This window comes from Schistosoma haematobium, chromosome 6, assembly GCF_000699445.3.
Source record: "Schistosoma haematobium chromosome 6, whole genome shotgun sequence".
NCBI classification, from domain to species: Eukaryota; Metazoa; Platyhelminthes; class Trematoda; order Strigeidida; family Schistosomatidae; genus Schistosoma; species Schistosoma haematobium.
The window spans coordinates 3,387,131-3,403,976 of record NC_067201.1 but is presented as its reverse complement, the minus strand read 5'-3'; the positions used below and the strand labels follow the sequence as shown (position 1 = coordinate 3,403,976).

At 34.1% G+C, this 16,846-nt stretch overlaps 1 protein-coding gene across 2 annotated transcripts in view; it reads right to left on the bottom strand.

The window, feature by feature from the left end:
- Positions 1–713: 713 nt before the first annotated feature.
- Positions 714–16,846, bottom strand: part of XPO4_1 (Exportin-4) — a 33,627-nt gene continuing 17,494 nt past the window's right edge. The window contains exons 13-20 of one of the 2 annotated variants that reach the window (XM_051216697.1): positions 16,376–16,523; positions 14,455–14,744; positions 12,379–12,607; positions 11,181–11,432; positions 8,063–8,324; positions 6,012–6,277; positions 3,917–4,372; positions 714–1,349 (exon numbers count right to left, since the gene is read on the bottom strand). In XM_051216697.1, coding sequence (XP_051065292.1) covers positions 1,047–1,349; positions 3,917–4,372; positions 6,012–6,277; positions 8,063–8,324; positions 11,181–11,432; positions 12,379–12,607; positions 14,455–14,744; positions 16,376–16,523 — 2,206 coding nt within the window. In that variant the 3' untranslated portion in view covers positions 714–1,046. Of the gene's footprint in view, positions 1,350–1,464; positions 4,373–6,011; positions 16,524–16,846 lie in introns of those variants that run through there. The other variant, XM_051216696.1, reaches the window with a different exon arrangement.

The following is a 16,846-nucleotide window of genomic DNA, read 5'->3' as shown; positions in this document are numbered from 1 at the left end:
TGGATAGTGGTTAATCTGTTGGATTGTAAATAATCTAAGCTGACTTAACACAATATGGTATATCCAAATATGATCTAGTGAGGATGCTTGACCGAGTATCTTCAGTTAGGGGTGTGTCGTTTTCAATAGAGTCAGTAGCAATATTCAAGACTAATAAAACTAATTATTTCAGGGATTTATTTACCGATAAAATAGGAAAGGAAATCAATGGAACTTATTTCTTTATTCAAACATATAAACATTAGTCAAAGAGGCACCAAACAGATATGCGCCACATAAATCAATCGATTTGTGTGTGGACTGTGATACTGCCCGGGTGTCCAGACAGAAGCAGGTGGTTTTCTTAGGAAGCCACACCCCGAACCTTCGACCTAAAGGTCTAATCCACAAGGCAATGGAACAACGTCAGGAGATACAGTCCCATGGTAGACGGTGACCAACGATTGGTTCATATGCCATTTGTTCCCTCAGGATCCTAGAACCCATGTACACTATTGGATTGTAACCAGGGTTTTCCAACTCTCCTAGATAGACTCTCCGTATCCACCAACCCAACTACAGCGCTGGACATTCGCTTTTCATCCTCTCGATTTTGTTAAAAAAAAATATACCCAATTCAAAAAACATATTACTGTAATCTGAGACAATTAGTTTGAACGGTTCAACACTCATCATCAAAACAAGTAAAAACTCAAAAGAATATACATTATTATCCAATAATAGTTTTAATTATTTGTCATAATAATAATAATAATAATAATAATAATAATAATAATATGAATCTAACAAGTCTGTACAACAGCAAGAAAAAATACTGATTGTAATAAAATATGAATTAGATAGATCGAGATTAATACATAAAAAGGAAAGGTATTAAGACGATTAGAAAAAACACAACTGAAGAGTATTTATTATTCACCGTTGGATTCATGTACCAGCATTTTAGTTATATAGAAAAAGTGGCATACAAACGATATATATATATATATATATATATATATATATATATATATATATATCTGTATATATAACATAGATACACTTAATTATCCAAAACATATAAATGATCGCATTTCAGTGACAAACAAATGAAAATATTGTTGAAATTCTGATCGAATTGAACGAGTTGGTTTAGTTTCATTAAAACATTTTATATATAAATTATTTTTATTAGTTTGATCCTCCATTATTAATTGTTGATCGGATTGTATTATTTCAGTATTATTACTATCATTATTACTATGGCAACAATAATTACCTAAATGTTTGAAAGCATCACTAAGACGTGTTTGTATCATAGGATTTTCACAATTATTAATCCACTGATAAACAAGATTTGAATAAGCTTCCTGAATAAAATGAATAAATTTATTTAAATGAATATGTTAATTTCTATTTTATATATATATATATATATATATATATATATATATATATATATATATATATATATTAGATTAATAAGTCTATTATTTTTATTATTATTACTATTATTCCACGTCGATTATTATTTGCCGACTCTGGGACTGGTTGGGAAAAGCGGAGAGGTGGTCAGTGTATGACATGGTGTCGTGGCATGAAAGAAAGCTGTAAGGGGTTGGCTTCTGTTGGTCCTTCACAACTCCCTGGCTGAGGTTCGAGAGATGGTGCTACACAGTGGCTAGAGACGTTATCAGATATGGCTCAGAATAGAAGCTAGTGACGATCCTGCTGTAAGCTTCTTTTACTTTCTTCATAAAAAGTAGTTGTTTCTTTATTAACTGAAAGATTTCTTCTGGTTGTACCTTTCCGTTTCCCCCATTATTATTACTATTACACTACCTTACACTAATCTGTTCGTGATTGTCTTTTTTTAACGCTCCTCACCTTTTTTCCTTCTCTTCAAATTCTCATTGTTTTGTGTGGCGCATATCTATTTGGTGCCCTCTTGTACCAATATTTATGTGTTCAAATAAATAAATAATTAATTGATTAAAAGATATTGTCTAAAGTATCTTCAAATGAAATGTAATTTACCAGTAATTCAGATTGGTAATGTGATGAAATTGATTGAAGTTTAAGTATACAGTAGCATATGGTAAAATATTTCGTAGTAAAACATTACTTGTAGTAAGGTTAAACAACAATGAGGAAATAATAATGACGAAATTTGAAAGGATGCGAGGTCAAAGACTGTAAAATTAATAGATTGAAGTAAGGTTTTTATAAATAGAAAGTGACATCCTTAAGAGTAGTAGTGACTTAGTGGTTGGTATGGTTGATATCGAATCATTGAACTATAGATTCGAACCCAGTTGTTCTACCTAGTTTGATTTGAAAAACAGTGTAGTAATAATAGCCCTTAAGGAAAAAGTGTTTCACAGCTCAGAAAATGAATTGGCAATCAGTGAATGAGCTACATTAAATTACCCTCCGAAGAGATTACGGGTGTGAACACGATATTAAATCAACAAGCTGGATTCCGTAAGGATCGATCGTGCACAAACCAGATTGCAACACTACGGATCATCGTCGAACAATCAGTTGAGTGAAACTCGTCACTATACATCAACCTCATTGATTATGAAAAGGCATTCGACAGTGTAGATAGGAGAACGTTATGGAAACTTCTTCGACACTACGGAGTTCCTGAGAAGATTGTCAATATTATCCGGAACTCATATGATGGACTACAGTGCAAGGTCGTGCAGAGAGGACAGCTGACAGATGCATTCCAAGTAAGGACTGGAATCAGACAAAGCTGTCTACTCTCCCCCTTCTTCCTCCTTCTAGTGGTCGACTGGATTATGAAGACCTCGACATCTGAGGGAAAACACGAAATACAATGGACAGCTCAGAACCAATTCGACGATTTGGACTTAGCAGATGACCTAGCCCTCCAATTCCATACACACGAACAAATGAAGATGAAAACAACTAGTGTAGCAGCAGCATCTTCAGCAGAAGGCTTCAACATACACAATAGAAAAGCCAAGATCCTTAAATACAACACAGAGAACACCAACCCAGTTAGACTTGATGCAGAAACACTGGAAGTGGAAAGATTCGCATATCTCGGTAGCATCATAGATGAACGTGGAGGATCTGATGCAGAAGTAAAGACAAAGATTGGCAAAGCAAGGACAGCTTTATTACGGTTGGACAACATATAGAACTCAAAACAACTGTTAACCAACATCAGTCACAATCTTCAATATGAACATCAAGGCAGTTAGTTCAACTGTATGGAGCTGAAACTTCAGGAACTACCACAACCATCATCAAAATGGTACAAGTATTTATAAATAGTTGTCTACACAAGATACTCAACATCCGTTGGCCGGATACCATCAGCAACAGCCTTCTCTGCGAGATAACAAACCAGCTTCCAGCTGAAGAGGAAATTAGGAAAAGACGAGGGATATCGATAGGACATACATTACGAAAATCATCAAACTGCATCACGGAACAAGTGCTAACTTAGAATCCTGAAGAGAAGCGGAAAAGAGGAAGGCCAAAGAACAAATTAGGTCGGGAAATAAAAGCACATATGAGAAGTATGAATAACAACTGGAAGGAGCTGGAAATGATTGCTCAGGACAGTGTTGGATGGAGAGTGATGGTGGGTGGTCTATGCTCCCCAACGAGGAGTAACAGGCGTAATTAAGTAAAACCACGATATTCTTTCAGTAATAAATAAAAGGGTGTATACACATGGCTATGCAAAATAGAGTACCTACACACAACTTGTAAACTATTATCAACATTCATATAAATAGCCAGGTATGCGTTATCAATTTGTAAGGCTAACGAGGACGATTAGCTAATCTTAACAATCTTCAGTGATGATTAGTTTATAAGTAAAGAAAAAAACAAAACCAATTATAAAATAATCATTCAATATCGTCGAATCGCAAAACTCAAAACAACTATTTACCGGACTTAAATGAATTAAATTGAGGAGTGCAGATGAAAATGATGCTTCTAAGTTGACCGAATAACTTTCTCTTGTTAGTAATGTGAATAAGTCAGACAGGAATTGTGTATTCAAACCGATAACATTGATCAAACGAATAGCATTTTGAAGCTCTTCTACAGGACAAGAACGAGAACGTGATCTAATCTCTAAAAAATGATCAGTCAATGAAATTATAATATCCAAACATTGCTGAACCACTGAATTGTCAACACATCCTGCTGAACATGATGCAGATCGTGAGGCAGATGAAGATTTAATGTGATTTGATTGATCAAATTCCACACCAAATATTCCAAATCGAAGAAGACGACCAAAAGATGTAAGTTGATTGTCTGTAAGTCGGATGAATCCCTGAGGACGTAATTCACATGCATAAGAGGCTAACGAATAAAATGCTTGACATAATTCTGGGATCTGAAAAACAAAAGTTGGCACACAAAAACACTAATTACGACTATCTGAAGCATTATAGAACTAATAACAAAATAATTAATAACTAACTTGTTCACCAAGTACATGGATACGATGGTTAATAATATTAATTCTCGATTGCTCAAACCAAAGTAGGTGGAGCAGCGTTTGAACATACAATTTAGTAGGTGAAAGTTGATTTATTTATTTGAACACATATATATTGGTACAGGAGTGCGCCAAATATATATGCGCCTTCATCAACACGAGTAGAAAACAGATTCATTACTGAAAGGATGGGAGGCAAAGTCCGACTTGTACTTACGTACAGTATGTGACCTTATTTCCCATGAGCAAAAGCAAGCAGCAGAACCGTATGGTACAGATTGAGTTAATCTCTCACTCTACCTATACCCACAAATGATTACAAAAAACTCGCAGACGAACGAAAGAACGACTACGGATGACTCAAGTAAATCGCACCGGGAGTTGGAGAAACCAGTTTTATTAAACGTCTTAAGTAGACCCTCTCAGATTTTCCCATCAACTTTGAATTTGACATGGCAAATTGAATAAAACTTATAAATCTCATCTCTTAAAAAAGGTGAAAAGCTAATTTAGCTACATATTTTTGTGGAATTCAATCCTGAATGTTATCAATACAAGAAGCAATTGATGGAAGAGGTTGAGTTCCAACTAGACTTTTGTGTCGGTACGGAAAACATAGAACAATGGATTGTGTACAAGTTCTTGTGAAGAATACAATTACACAGTAGAAAAAATATGGTCATTTTTCAACTTTGGATGAATTCAAAACCTAACTAATAGTATACTAAGAACTCAAGTAAATACTACTTGGTGTTTTCCTTCATAACCAGTATACGAATCGACTCGAAAATTAAATAGGAGATCTAAGTCAATTTTAAATGGTTCGGATTACCCCTTTGCTGATATTTCGACTAGATTTGATCAGCCTTGGTTGGCATATATGCATCCTGTGTAGATTAACTCGATGTAGACACTATGACACAAATTAATACAGAATAGATGGAATGCGATGAGCAGAGGAATTCAGGACTCACGTTTCGTCCTTCACAACTAACCCGATTGAAGAATCCCAAACGGGACGGCACGTGTGTCTTTGGTTCTACTGTTATTCACATTTCATTCATTCTATGTCAAACTGAAGATAGTTTGAATAGCTATGCAAGTTATTTGAAGTTGATAATAGTCTTTCGTACTGGGAGTATTTTAATTGCACGCTGTGATTTAACGTGAATAGTATTGGAGAAATTCAATTCAAAAGGCATCACCAGCACGTCAAAACTATTCATTTTTGTTTCTCCTCTCTATTTGATATCACCAATTTTTATGTTTGAATTCTCTAAGCTTCAATGTGTCAAATCAATTAATTGGATCCCCGTTTGAGAGGTCGTGGATGTGCACTGATGAGTAGTCCCATACTAGAATGAAACAGCCATCTAGATCGGTTCATGATTAAAATGTAACTGCCAACAACTTTTAAAGCATAAATATGAAGTCAGTGTATCAAGTTAACGATAAGATCTGACAATTACATGTAAAATTCACTACACTACTAAAATGTATTATAAGCGGTAAAAAGATAAATAAAAAAACCTACTGTTAAATTAGATTCTGTTATTAACGGTAATAAATGTCCTAAACCAATAACGGCTGCATCAACTGTCGGAATAGTACTACATGTTGCATCTTGAGAATTCATAGAATCTGGTTGAATAACTAGTTCATTATCAACCCGAGATAAAACTATAGCGCCACTAAGCCTTAATTCAAATTCATGATAAAGAACACGATTTAGGAGATTAAGTAAAAGTTGAAGTTCTTGAATTTGATCATCTTCAGCTGTCGCTTCAAAATTTAATTTACCTACAATTTATTCATAATATTAGTAAGGTAAAAAGTGTCAACTAATGTGAATACTTAAAATGAAATTAATTATTATTGAATAGTGGACCAGTATTCGAATTCTGAATGAGTATTTCGTTTTGCGTAGGACTTATCTGCTAGAAGATGCACCTGAATTTCAATGTTGATATTCATATGATGAAATCCAAACTCGACACCTACCTCTCACTTTAAACATTCACGTGTTATTCACTTAGCCACTAAGTTCATATAAATATTAGATAATGAAAAAGTATAAAAAAATAGACAATACCTAGTGATGTGAAACAATAAAAACACTAGATGATGTTGCACGTACCGATTTATTGTTTTCTGTTAAGACCCGAGGAACATAATGAATGGTAACGTTGGGATCCATCTATGGATCAATACTATACGTATATTTCTATCGTATAATTATTAGGTAACTAAATGTTGTTTCATATTTTATTGGTACGTTGTGGTTTGTTTGATTGGTATATAAACTCAATATGTTTGAAATATAATGATTCATATTTCAGATGCTGAGACTGGTGTTCAGGACTTAACTGGCTGGGCTAGGCGGAAAGCAGGGCCAATCAGAACTCTAGGCTGTTCTCACGTGTTTTACGAGTCTTTTGTCCGATCGATAAGTCGCTGCTCTCTCTATCGGCGATCACAAGTTATAACATTTTCCAACTTTAACATGTAAACCAATGAAATAAGGAAATTCACTTCCATATAATGGTTAAATATATAGATTTTTCGAAGGTATATACCATTGTTAGTCATGCAAGAATTTTTCGAATATATATTAACTATACAATGGCTTTCACACAAACATAAATGTACCCAGCTGATTACAATTTGAATAATCAGTTGCTATTTTCAACCAATCTGTTGATTTGAATTCAGACGAATTATTCACGAGGTCGATAAACAGAAGTAACCGGCTTAGTTCCGATTTTTTGGGAAGGTTGTTTAAGTTACATTACAGTTCTAAGAAAGCTAATGCAAATTCTGACACTTTATAATAGATTTCTTTTCTTCAACGACAAACCTAAATATACCACTTTCAGGGTAGAAATTAAACCAAATATTTCTTTGAAATGTAGTCATTCTTTCCAGAAAAAAACTAATATGTACCCCTATCCATGTACTGTGTAATTCAGGTATTCACATGAATAGTTTAGATCATCATAGCAGAATGATAGATAACTTACTTGAAAGTCAATATTAAATATTTAAAAAAGAACAACTAGGACATCTTATCTACTTAAAAATACTCCACAGTACATACATCACGATATTTTAAGTTACTTACTGGTGAATGAAACATTTTTACAAGGATTTGAACTAAATCTGACCCTTAGCATTATAATGGCTGGTTCTCAATGATATCCTCCTCCTTTCCCCCCCGAAAAAACAGACACTACTTAAACACCTATGCGTTTTACACTATATTTTCAATAGTTCGAATGATAATAACAATTTTGCACTCTTTTTTGAGGATTGATTCGAGTTATTGATGGGGTGGGTTATAGTTTAAGTTTGGTTGGAGATAATTTCATATATTCCACATATTCTATTGTTATATTGAAACCATATAGCTTTAACTCAATTATAATATAAACATTAATCGTTTACTGACAACAGTGAACGACAACATAAACTAAATAAAATGTTATGACAGTTTACTCTGACCAAGCACAATTTAACACAACACTAACAATTTGAAAGAACAGAACACTAATTATATCTACCTAGATTGAGACCGTGGATATTTACCTTGTGTAATTTTAGTATAATGTTTGCATAGAACAACTGTCCAATTTAAAAATGAACCAGAAGCATATGGAGTAGCACAACCATTTCTAGTTTCATTATTTGTTTCCAATGATGATTGTACAACTGTAGAATCATTATTCAATAATGATTCTGAAAATGATGATGATGATGGTAGACCGGCCAAATAAATTAGACAAGAATCAGCAACATCAGTGAATAAAGAGAGTAATGATTGTAAAGCTTCTGAGTAATTATGACATTTCTATGAATTGAGAACAAAAACAAGAAACATCACACATAACAACAAAAACAGTGAAAAAGAAAACAATCATAATTGCAGAATAACATCATATAAACCGGTGGATGAAAATTCACTGGTCGATTTGAACATATGTACTAAGTCTGTTATTTTTGTGGAATCATCGATGACTTCCACAGTTAAAAGAGTCTCATACGAAAAAAAAACTTATTTGCACAAGCAAGTGGCTATCAGGACTCAGTAGCTGAGTGGATAACGCGATAGCATTTGAAGTGAATGGTACTGGGTTCGAGTCCCAAAGTGAACATCAACTCTAAGATGCAGGTACATCCAACTGATGAGTCCCAAATAGAACAAAACGCGCGTCAAACTGGATTCCACTGCTAGCCACTATCTATCATTGCTTACAAAACTTATTTGGTTTTTTCTAGATTTCTTTCAATGTGCTTGTCTAAGATTAGTCTGTGATGTAGACTATCAAAATAACACAGTATAGATGCATATGTGAACTTCCAATTAGTAAGTAACCTTATTATACTACTCAAGAATCAAACAAGTGAAAATTATGAAATTACAGTTTAGAATATTGAGTTTTACATTGACAATATTTTCCAGTACTAGAAAATGCAGCATGAAAAATAAGAATGACACATTGTAAGGTTAAATTAATTTCCATTCGTCTAAATGTATTATTTCAATTTAAAGCAGATACTTGCATCATTTATATAAATCTACTTTTAATACGACAAATTGGAAATTCATCAATAAAAATAACTGATTTCCTGTGATGATAAGGGATTTCATTAGGATTTGTTCGATTTCCAGAGAAAAGTCAAACAATCTACGATAATTCTCCTATTCGTATGGAATGTGTAATAAAACGTTTATGCATTACAAAGTATAGTTTGTCTTCAGACATCTGAAAACCGACATTATCAAACCTTTGCTCCAATTAGACACACACACACACAGAGGAAAAGAGAGAATCGTCAGGGATCAAGCAAATTATGAATACTCTTTTTAAAGAATGCCCGAGTGTCCAATCAAGAGAAATTTGTACTTCTTCACCAGATACACATTACCTGTTAGAATTTCTAAAATAAATATCATGACCACATCTATGCAATAAATGTCTTAGCGATTATTCTCAACTTTTATTCAATATGAAACTGTGTGCTGTAAACAAATTCCCGAGAAAAGAAGGTTGGATTGAAAAGAACAGGAAAAAGAACATAGATCAATTGGAATAACAACAGAATTGGAACAATCATAAAGCATGTTAAAAACAACTGGAGAAAGATGTGCAAATAATGTATTTAATTTATGGTTTTCACATTTCACCAAGACAATATAATTTTGCACGAATATATACGTTACTACAACTATTTGTAGGCGAATATACCTGAAATCAGGATCGCCAATATGGTGTCAGTTTATCGAATTCATTAGCCAATAAAATCCCCACATCTCTTATCCCCATGATTAATCTTTCTCTTTAATTCTATCACCATGCACAACCAATTATAATGATTTCAGTTCATCAAATGTTATTCCTGGTCTCATGAAACAACGTTCTAAACTACATGTTGGGAATCTTAATGTTCAAACATCGCGTCAGAGAGAACAGGCTTCTTTAACTAGAACTTTACAATCTCCCATCATCGATGTCTGTCGAGTCTCCGAAACGTGCGCACAGGGTCCAACAACAGTCATTCATTCGACCTCACATTGTCAACAACAAAAACCAACAAGACTTACCATTTGAGCATCTGGAGACGCCACTGCTAGTTCCTGCGACGTCGCTGGTTTAGGTATAGCATTAAGTTCTAAAGCAGAACAGACTCTATTAGGATTTTTTCCAATAGACAGTCACGTGTGCACTGTTCAACCAAACGGGACAGTAATAACTCGAAAAGATAGGGACACACGCAGTCTCCTTCTCGTTGTCTCTGCCTACGCTCCCACTGATTGCAGTTCGAACGAAGTTAAAGATGAACTTTATGGGAAGCTATCCAACTCACTTCAAAAAGCCAAACTCTCTGATGGCAACTGATTTTAATGCTCAAGCAAATAGACTTAATCAAACCGAAAGGAATTTAAGAGGATCTAATGGTGTCGCGGCTCAGCAAACAGTTAACGGCTACCGTCTGCTGTAACTATGTTCAGACAACCGTTTGCTTCCAGCAAACACCAACTTTAGATATAGGAAGAAACATCATCTGACGTGGCGAACTCTATAATCAATTTAGCGATGGACTTAAAAAGACTAAATTCCCATCAGCCATTGTTAAATAGTTTCGATAAGAGACTGTACCTCATTCTGAAACACATGTTCAGACTCAAATTATGCTCTAGTTTGAGCACGTATTTGTCTGTGTCTTACTGGATATAGAAAAGCTAAAGAAATAAAATTTCATTAAGAATAGGGGATATTCGTAGGTTACTAATATTTGATCACAGGTGTCTTTGAAGCATTGCTCGTGTATTTTGGGACTACACATATTTCATTCAGTTCAATAATTTAGTAACTAATCAAACATGTTAGTGTTAGATAAGATAATGTAGAAGTTAATTGTCTTGACTATTAGTGAATCCACAAACTCTTCTCTAAACATAGTATACAATAATAAATGTTTGAAACAATATGGAGGGAAACAAAGATGTCTATTTGAACACTCAAAATTAACCGATTCAATTTTGTTACACAACTTAATCTATCAGATATTTTTTCCGACGGTGGTTAGGTCAGCTAAATTACTTTGTTAAAATTCAACTTTACTAAAATCCACTGTTATAAAGTCATTTACATAAAATATACAGACAAAGAAGAAAAACATGAGTACTAGGTAATATTCTTACCAACACTAAATAATTTGCACTATGTGATAAGAATGGACCTAAAAGACCATTCCAAACTAATGAAACTAAATCGGTAGTTGAGTTACTGTTTGTTGCTATTGATCCTACAGCACGTGAAACACCTCTTAAAACAGCTGTACAATTAACCAACATATTAGTGGCTGTAGAATCTTGAAGTGAACTGAAAGACGCTTCATCATGGGTAAGAACATTGATTACACGAAGAACATGTTCTCGAATCTCGCGGATAAGCTAAAATTCGGGACGAAATGAAACAAATAAATAAGATTCAAATTTGACGATTCATATTTCGGCGTGAATCTATTTGATAAACACATCAAGATATTAAAACAATATAAACTCAAGGAAATAGGAAAAATATGAATTAAAGTCGGATAAGAACAATGTGTTTTGATGCTTATCTCGTTGAGATTATTATCACTTGTTTAACTGCTTACAAAAACAACTCAACTGTGGATTAAACAAAACGTGTGTATAAGCTGCAGGTGAAACATTATAGTACCTCACTAACACATGAGCTTCTATACGTTCGATCTTGTTAAGCTCTTCAATTAACTTACTTAACAGACAGTGTCATCAGAACAGTAACGATATGTCTATATCTTAACATTATTATTGTTATCGTGACTGCATGAGCGTGTAGCCTTAGTCACGTGTTACAGCTTACACAAATCCCTCTTATTACTTAATAGCTCGATGAATCATTCTCTTACCTATATATGGCTCTCTCTCTCTCTTAAATTTTATCAATGCATTCGTCCTAATCCGCTACTATTCACGTTTCTACTCAAATTTGTTTTGTGTGCTTGTAGCTTTGTGATCTGCTCTCTACAATAATGAACTGTAGTCCAAGCTTTGTATTGTCTTCTGAAATTTATACACCATTGGGAGTTATCTTATAACCACTATCGGGACGAGAGATATACGAAGACTTGGGAATTATCTCGAATATAAACCACTACGACCCTATGAACAAATAATTATGATACATAACTAAAGTGTTACATTCGCTGAAGCCAGCCATGTCATATACAATACACAACCTACGAAAAACGAAAACAACGGTTATGTCATCGTAAGTTTGATTTATAAACTTATCATTTAATATTGATTTATATTCAGAGAGTCAACCTAACTACAGAAATAACCGTAAAACTAAACAGAACAAAACATATACCTGTAGTAGCAAGGTATCGGAGACATCTTCATTACTTTGATGCTGCTGCTGAACTAATGCCGATGATGATAGTTTTGTTTTATCAATTGCCCAACTGCCGCATAAACAGGCTTCAACTAATTGAATTAAACTATCTGTCGACAAATTAGGCCATGTGTGTTCTGAAGCCTGAGGACCAGCGACAAGCGTACATATGTCATACCACGCGGAACAAGCTAAATCAGATGATCTAACTCAAGAAAAAAAACGAATGAATAGAGTAACCATTAGGGCTTTTAATTTTAGTTAAATCATTACAGGGAAACTACTACTATTATTACCGAATACACTAACCCTGCAGGTCAGTTGCGCCCGAATAGTTCAATGGCAACGTCTCTAACTATGAACCTGGCTGACATAAGATCGAATCTGCTAAAGAGCATCAGTTCCCTCAAGATTAAAGGTATACCTCGCCGATAAGTGCCAAATAGCATGAAACCTAGGTTCAGAGTATACTATTGACTACCTCCAACCACCTACCTTACTGACTATATCATCATACATTTGACCAAATAAACAATTAGAAACATACACTGGACGACGCAAACTTAACTGAAAAAAATGGACTGGCTGCAACAGAATAATGTAACAATCCATACAGAAATGGGTCATTTGGTCTTTCCTTAACATGTGACAAGCAATATAACCTCCTCTATACAGCAAAAATAATGCCTCATCAGGATAAAATAGTCTTTTTATTAGAGAATAAGAATATTGAACTAGGGAGAAACAATTATTAGTCAGTTCTTGATATGTTCAAGTCGATAGTATTTTCGAATAGATCAATATTAAGACGAGATTTTCGATTATTTGACATTCGATTATGGAATTTATATATTCTGAGGGTTAAAAGAAATAGTAAAGGTAAAAATTCACTATCAATTTAACCTTTGAAATTTAAGTTAGGTAAGCTAGTGATTATTATCCAATCCCTATTTTTTTAAAAGAATGAACTGAAATCGGCCTAGTAACTAGTGAGAACTGTGAAAATAGAAATAGCTGTTCAGTAGCTCTTTATATATGACTTCTTTGGAGGTAAATATATGTGAAATAACACAAACATTTTAGTTTAGGATCACAATAAAACAACATTAAAATAGTCGAATGAAATATTGACTATCAGTATTTTCATCTTGTCAAGCGAAGATATTATTTCCTATCATCCTTGGTATGTACAGGGATTTATCCATTCTAGTTACTATTTAATTCAACACTACATTAGTTTACAAAAAAAAGTTTAGTGAAACGCAATATAAAGCTTGGTTATTGTAGATATTTTAGCTTATTACAAAAGCTTGCGAATAAGTGCTTAGTGCAATGAGATTGAAAAACAGATTTGAAGCTTAGTGAAAATACAAAAATGAAAACGATTAATGGATATAGTTAATACGTATATAATATTTGATACGTAATGGAAAGCAAATTAAAGCAATTTCGATAACGAACAACGAGAACCGACCTAGAAAACCTAATGATATTCTGTTAGACACCTTCGAGATCGAAATATCTGGAAACTGTGAAGCCAATCATTGAAAAGAAAAAGGATGATACCAATTCCTTATTGCCTGGAAGGTGGACATTTTGAAGGCACAAACTCTTTACTTTGATCCAAGATGACCCTAACAACAGATCCCATGAATCTGCTCAAATGGAGGAATTGGTAAGACAGAGACTTAACTAAAGTATGTTCCAGACAGGAGCACGTTGTAACACATTGACTGACCTATTTTTAACCCGCCAACTACAGCGGATAAGCGAAGACCCTAGAGTCTTCCTGTTTAAAAATTATAAATACATTAACATATTCTTATAGAATGATCTTAGTTTAACTTGTTCTATTTAGAAGATAATCAATTTCTTGTCAGAGCCATGTTTGAATTCGGGAACGGGTAGAGTGAAGTAAAATGTTCGAGGAATAATAAGCAAAAGAAGAATACTGGGTCGGAGAACGAAACTCGACAAAGGTTTGATTGACTTTCTTGATTAGTAAGTGTAAATAGCATTAAAAAACAGTCTATAAAATGTAGTGACACTTACGAATTAGGTGAATGCATACTGAGCACACTCAATAGTCGCGTTAGTGAACTTAGTGCTTGGGGTTCGTGTGACCATTTATCTAATGCTAAACGTACACACATTAATAAACCTTGAATACAAACTCGATTTATATCATTACAACTTTCTGGCAATAGATTTTCTTTTCTCTCTGAAAGTTGATTTTCTCCGTTATATGTTTTATTTGACAAAAATACACCTTGATGTGCTGGTAATGGGTGAACAGATTCAGCTTGAAGTATTGTCATGATCGGTGATCGAGAAATATTAGACTATAACAGATCATAACAAATAAATAACATTGATAAAGGGAATTAAAACTTAATATTTCATGAATGAAGTACAATATCGCTATGATACCTTTTATTTACGTATTTCAGCCACATGAGAAACTGGTACAAATGAGCATCAAAAATAGTATGGGCCCGGGTACCCAAACCGAAGTGGGTGGTTTCTTCAGAACGCCACTTCGAGCTTTTCACGTAGATGTAAAATCCATAACGGAGTGGAGTGAGATCACGAGATGGTAATCAGTGACTAAAAATAGGTTCATCTGTTATTCGTCCCTTCAGGATACTGGAACTAATGCACAACATTGGTCCTTATAGTAAAGATTTTACAACTCCCACAGATGGATCCTGTGAATCCACCAACTCAGTTTAAGCACTAGACATTCTCGCTTCTTCTATTAACTTTCGTAAATAACACCCCTGCCACGATGGTCTAGTAGTGTCAAAGCAATCGGTTTCTGAGTTATAGGTTTCAGGTTCAAAAACAATTTCAACTAGTTCGATCTAGACGGACGGTTAGTTTCACTAACTTCCAAACTTCAGTACATAAACCTGTTGATGAAGTTGATGAGTTAACATGCTTTTTTGAAAATTAATGAAAGACTAATGATAAACTACGGAACATGAGTAGCATAAAATTCCAAAAAGGAAATAATAGCAATTTATCCATAATATTTGGTAGTGAGAGTAAATGTGATTAGTCACTGAGTGTGGACAAAGAGGAACGCAGCTTACTGGCTATTAAATGTGCAATTTCCTTTCCTCTTATTGATTTCTACTCTGAACTTACTGGGAGTGATTGCTTGTAATTGTGTGGAATAAATTAGTGCCTAGTTTGTACTCTGATGTAGCGAGATCTAGTCTGTGCTGTTAGGATGTGCAGAAAAATATACCAATAATTATCAAGTCTAATGGTGTCCTTGGACTTTAAATGGACATTTCCTATTGGTCGATATCTGTTCCTTGTTGAATATTGTACAAAATGTTGTTTTCTATTTTATGGTACGATGTGGTCTGGTTGATTGGTATATAAATAGAGTATGTCTGAAATATAATGATTCATATCTCAGAGGCTAAGACTTGTGTTCTGGACTCAACTGGCTGGGCTAGACAGGGAAGCGGGACCAATCGAGACTCTAGGCCGTCCGTACGTGTTTTCCGTGTCACTGAATCGATCAATAAAACGCTGCACATCTAACCTGCAGTCCACACGTTACAACAGTGCATAGCGGATCGTTCGAGCATCCGATCTAGCAGTAGTATGAACTCGATCATTCAGCCTAATCTTATTACCGTACTATCATAGGAACGTAGTATAACGCAAATAAAAACATTTAAATCTATCCGTCATATCAAATCTTATTTGACTGTATATTTCAATGAGGAAAATAGAAAAAGATGCATAGAATGCTAAATAATTCAAGAAACCAAGCCAGTCAGTAAGTAAACTGACCAGAAACCTCAATAAACAATACGGCATCAAAATTTTACAAACAAAACCTAGAGATCAAGTTATCAGATCAATCGACTACAATGAATAAACTAATTAATGATATTGAACTACAGATTTCAATAAATCTGTCAGCAGGGATACAACAATTCAATATACTAACCATTAATGTATCCCGATCGACTACATTATGGCAGAAATATGTGACAGCTAAACGTGTCATTAACCAAAAATTATCCGTAACCAATTGAGCACTCCCAACACCATAAGCAACTTGTAACCATAATAGACGGAAGAGAGAACATAACAAACTGGAAGTAAGAGAAAAGAGACAAAACAAAACGAAAAACATAATTTCATTTGGTTCATAGAGTCTGGTTTATTTCATTAACAAACAAACTAATGAAATTCAGCCCTAGAGAAGTTGAACTATGAAACAATGCCTTTAACTAACACTATCCAATTTAACCATTTAAAAGGATGGATAGTTTATGTTAATCACTTAGAAAATATTCAGTCTAACTCACACATTATCATCGCATATAACTAAGCCGATACAATGGGCTATTATAAATATTTGTATTAATAAAACATGAGAAAAAAGATATTTGTCAAGTGAAGCAAATCATTTCGA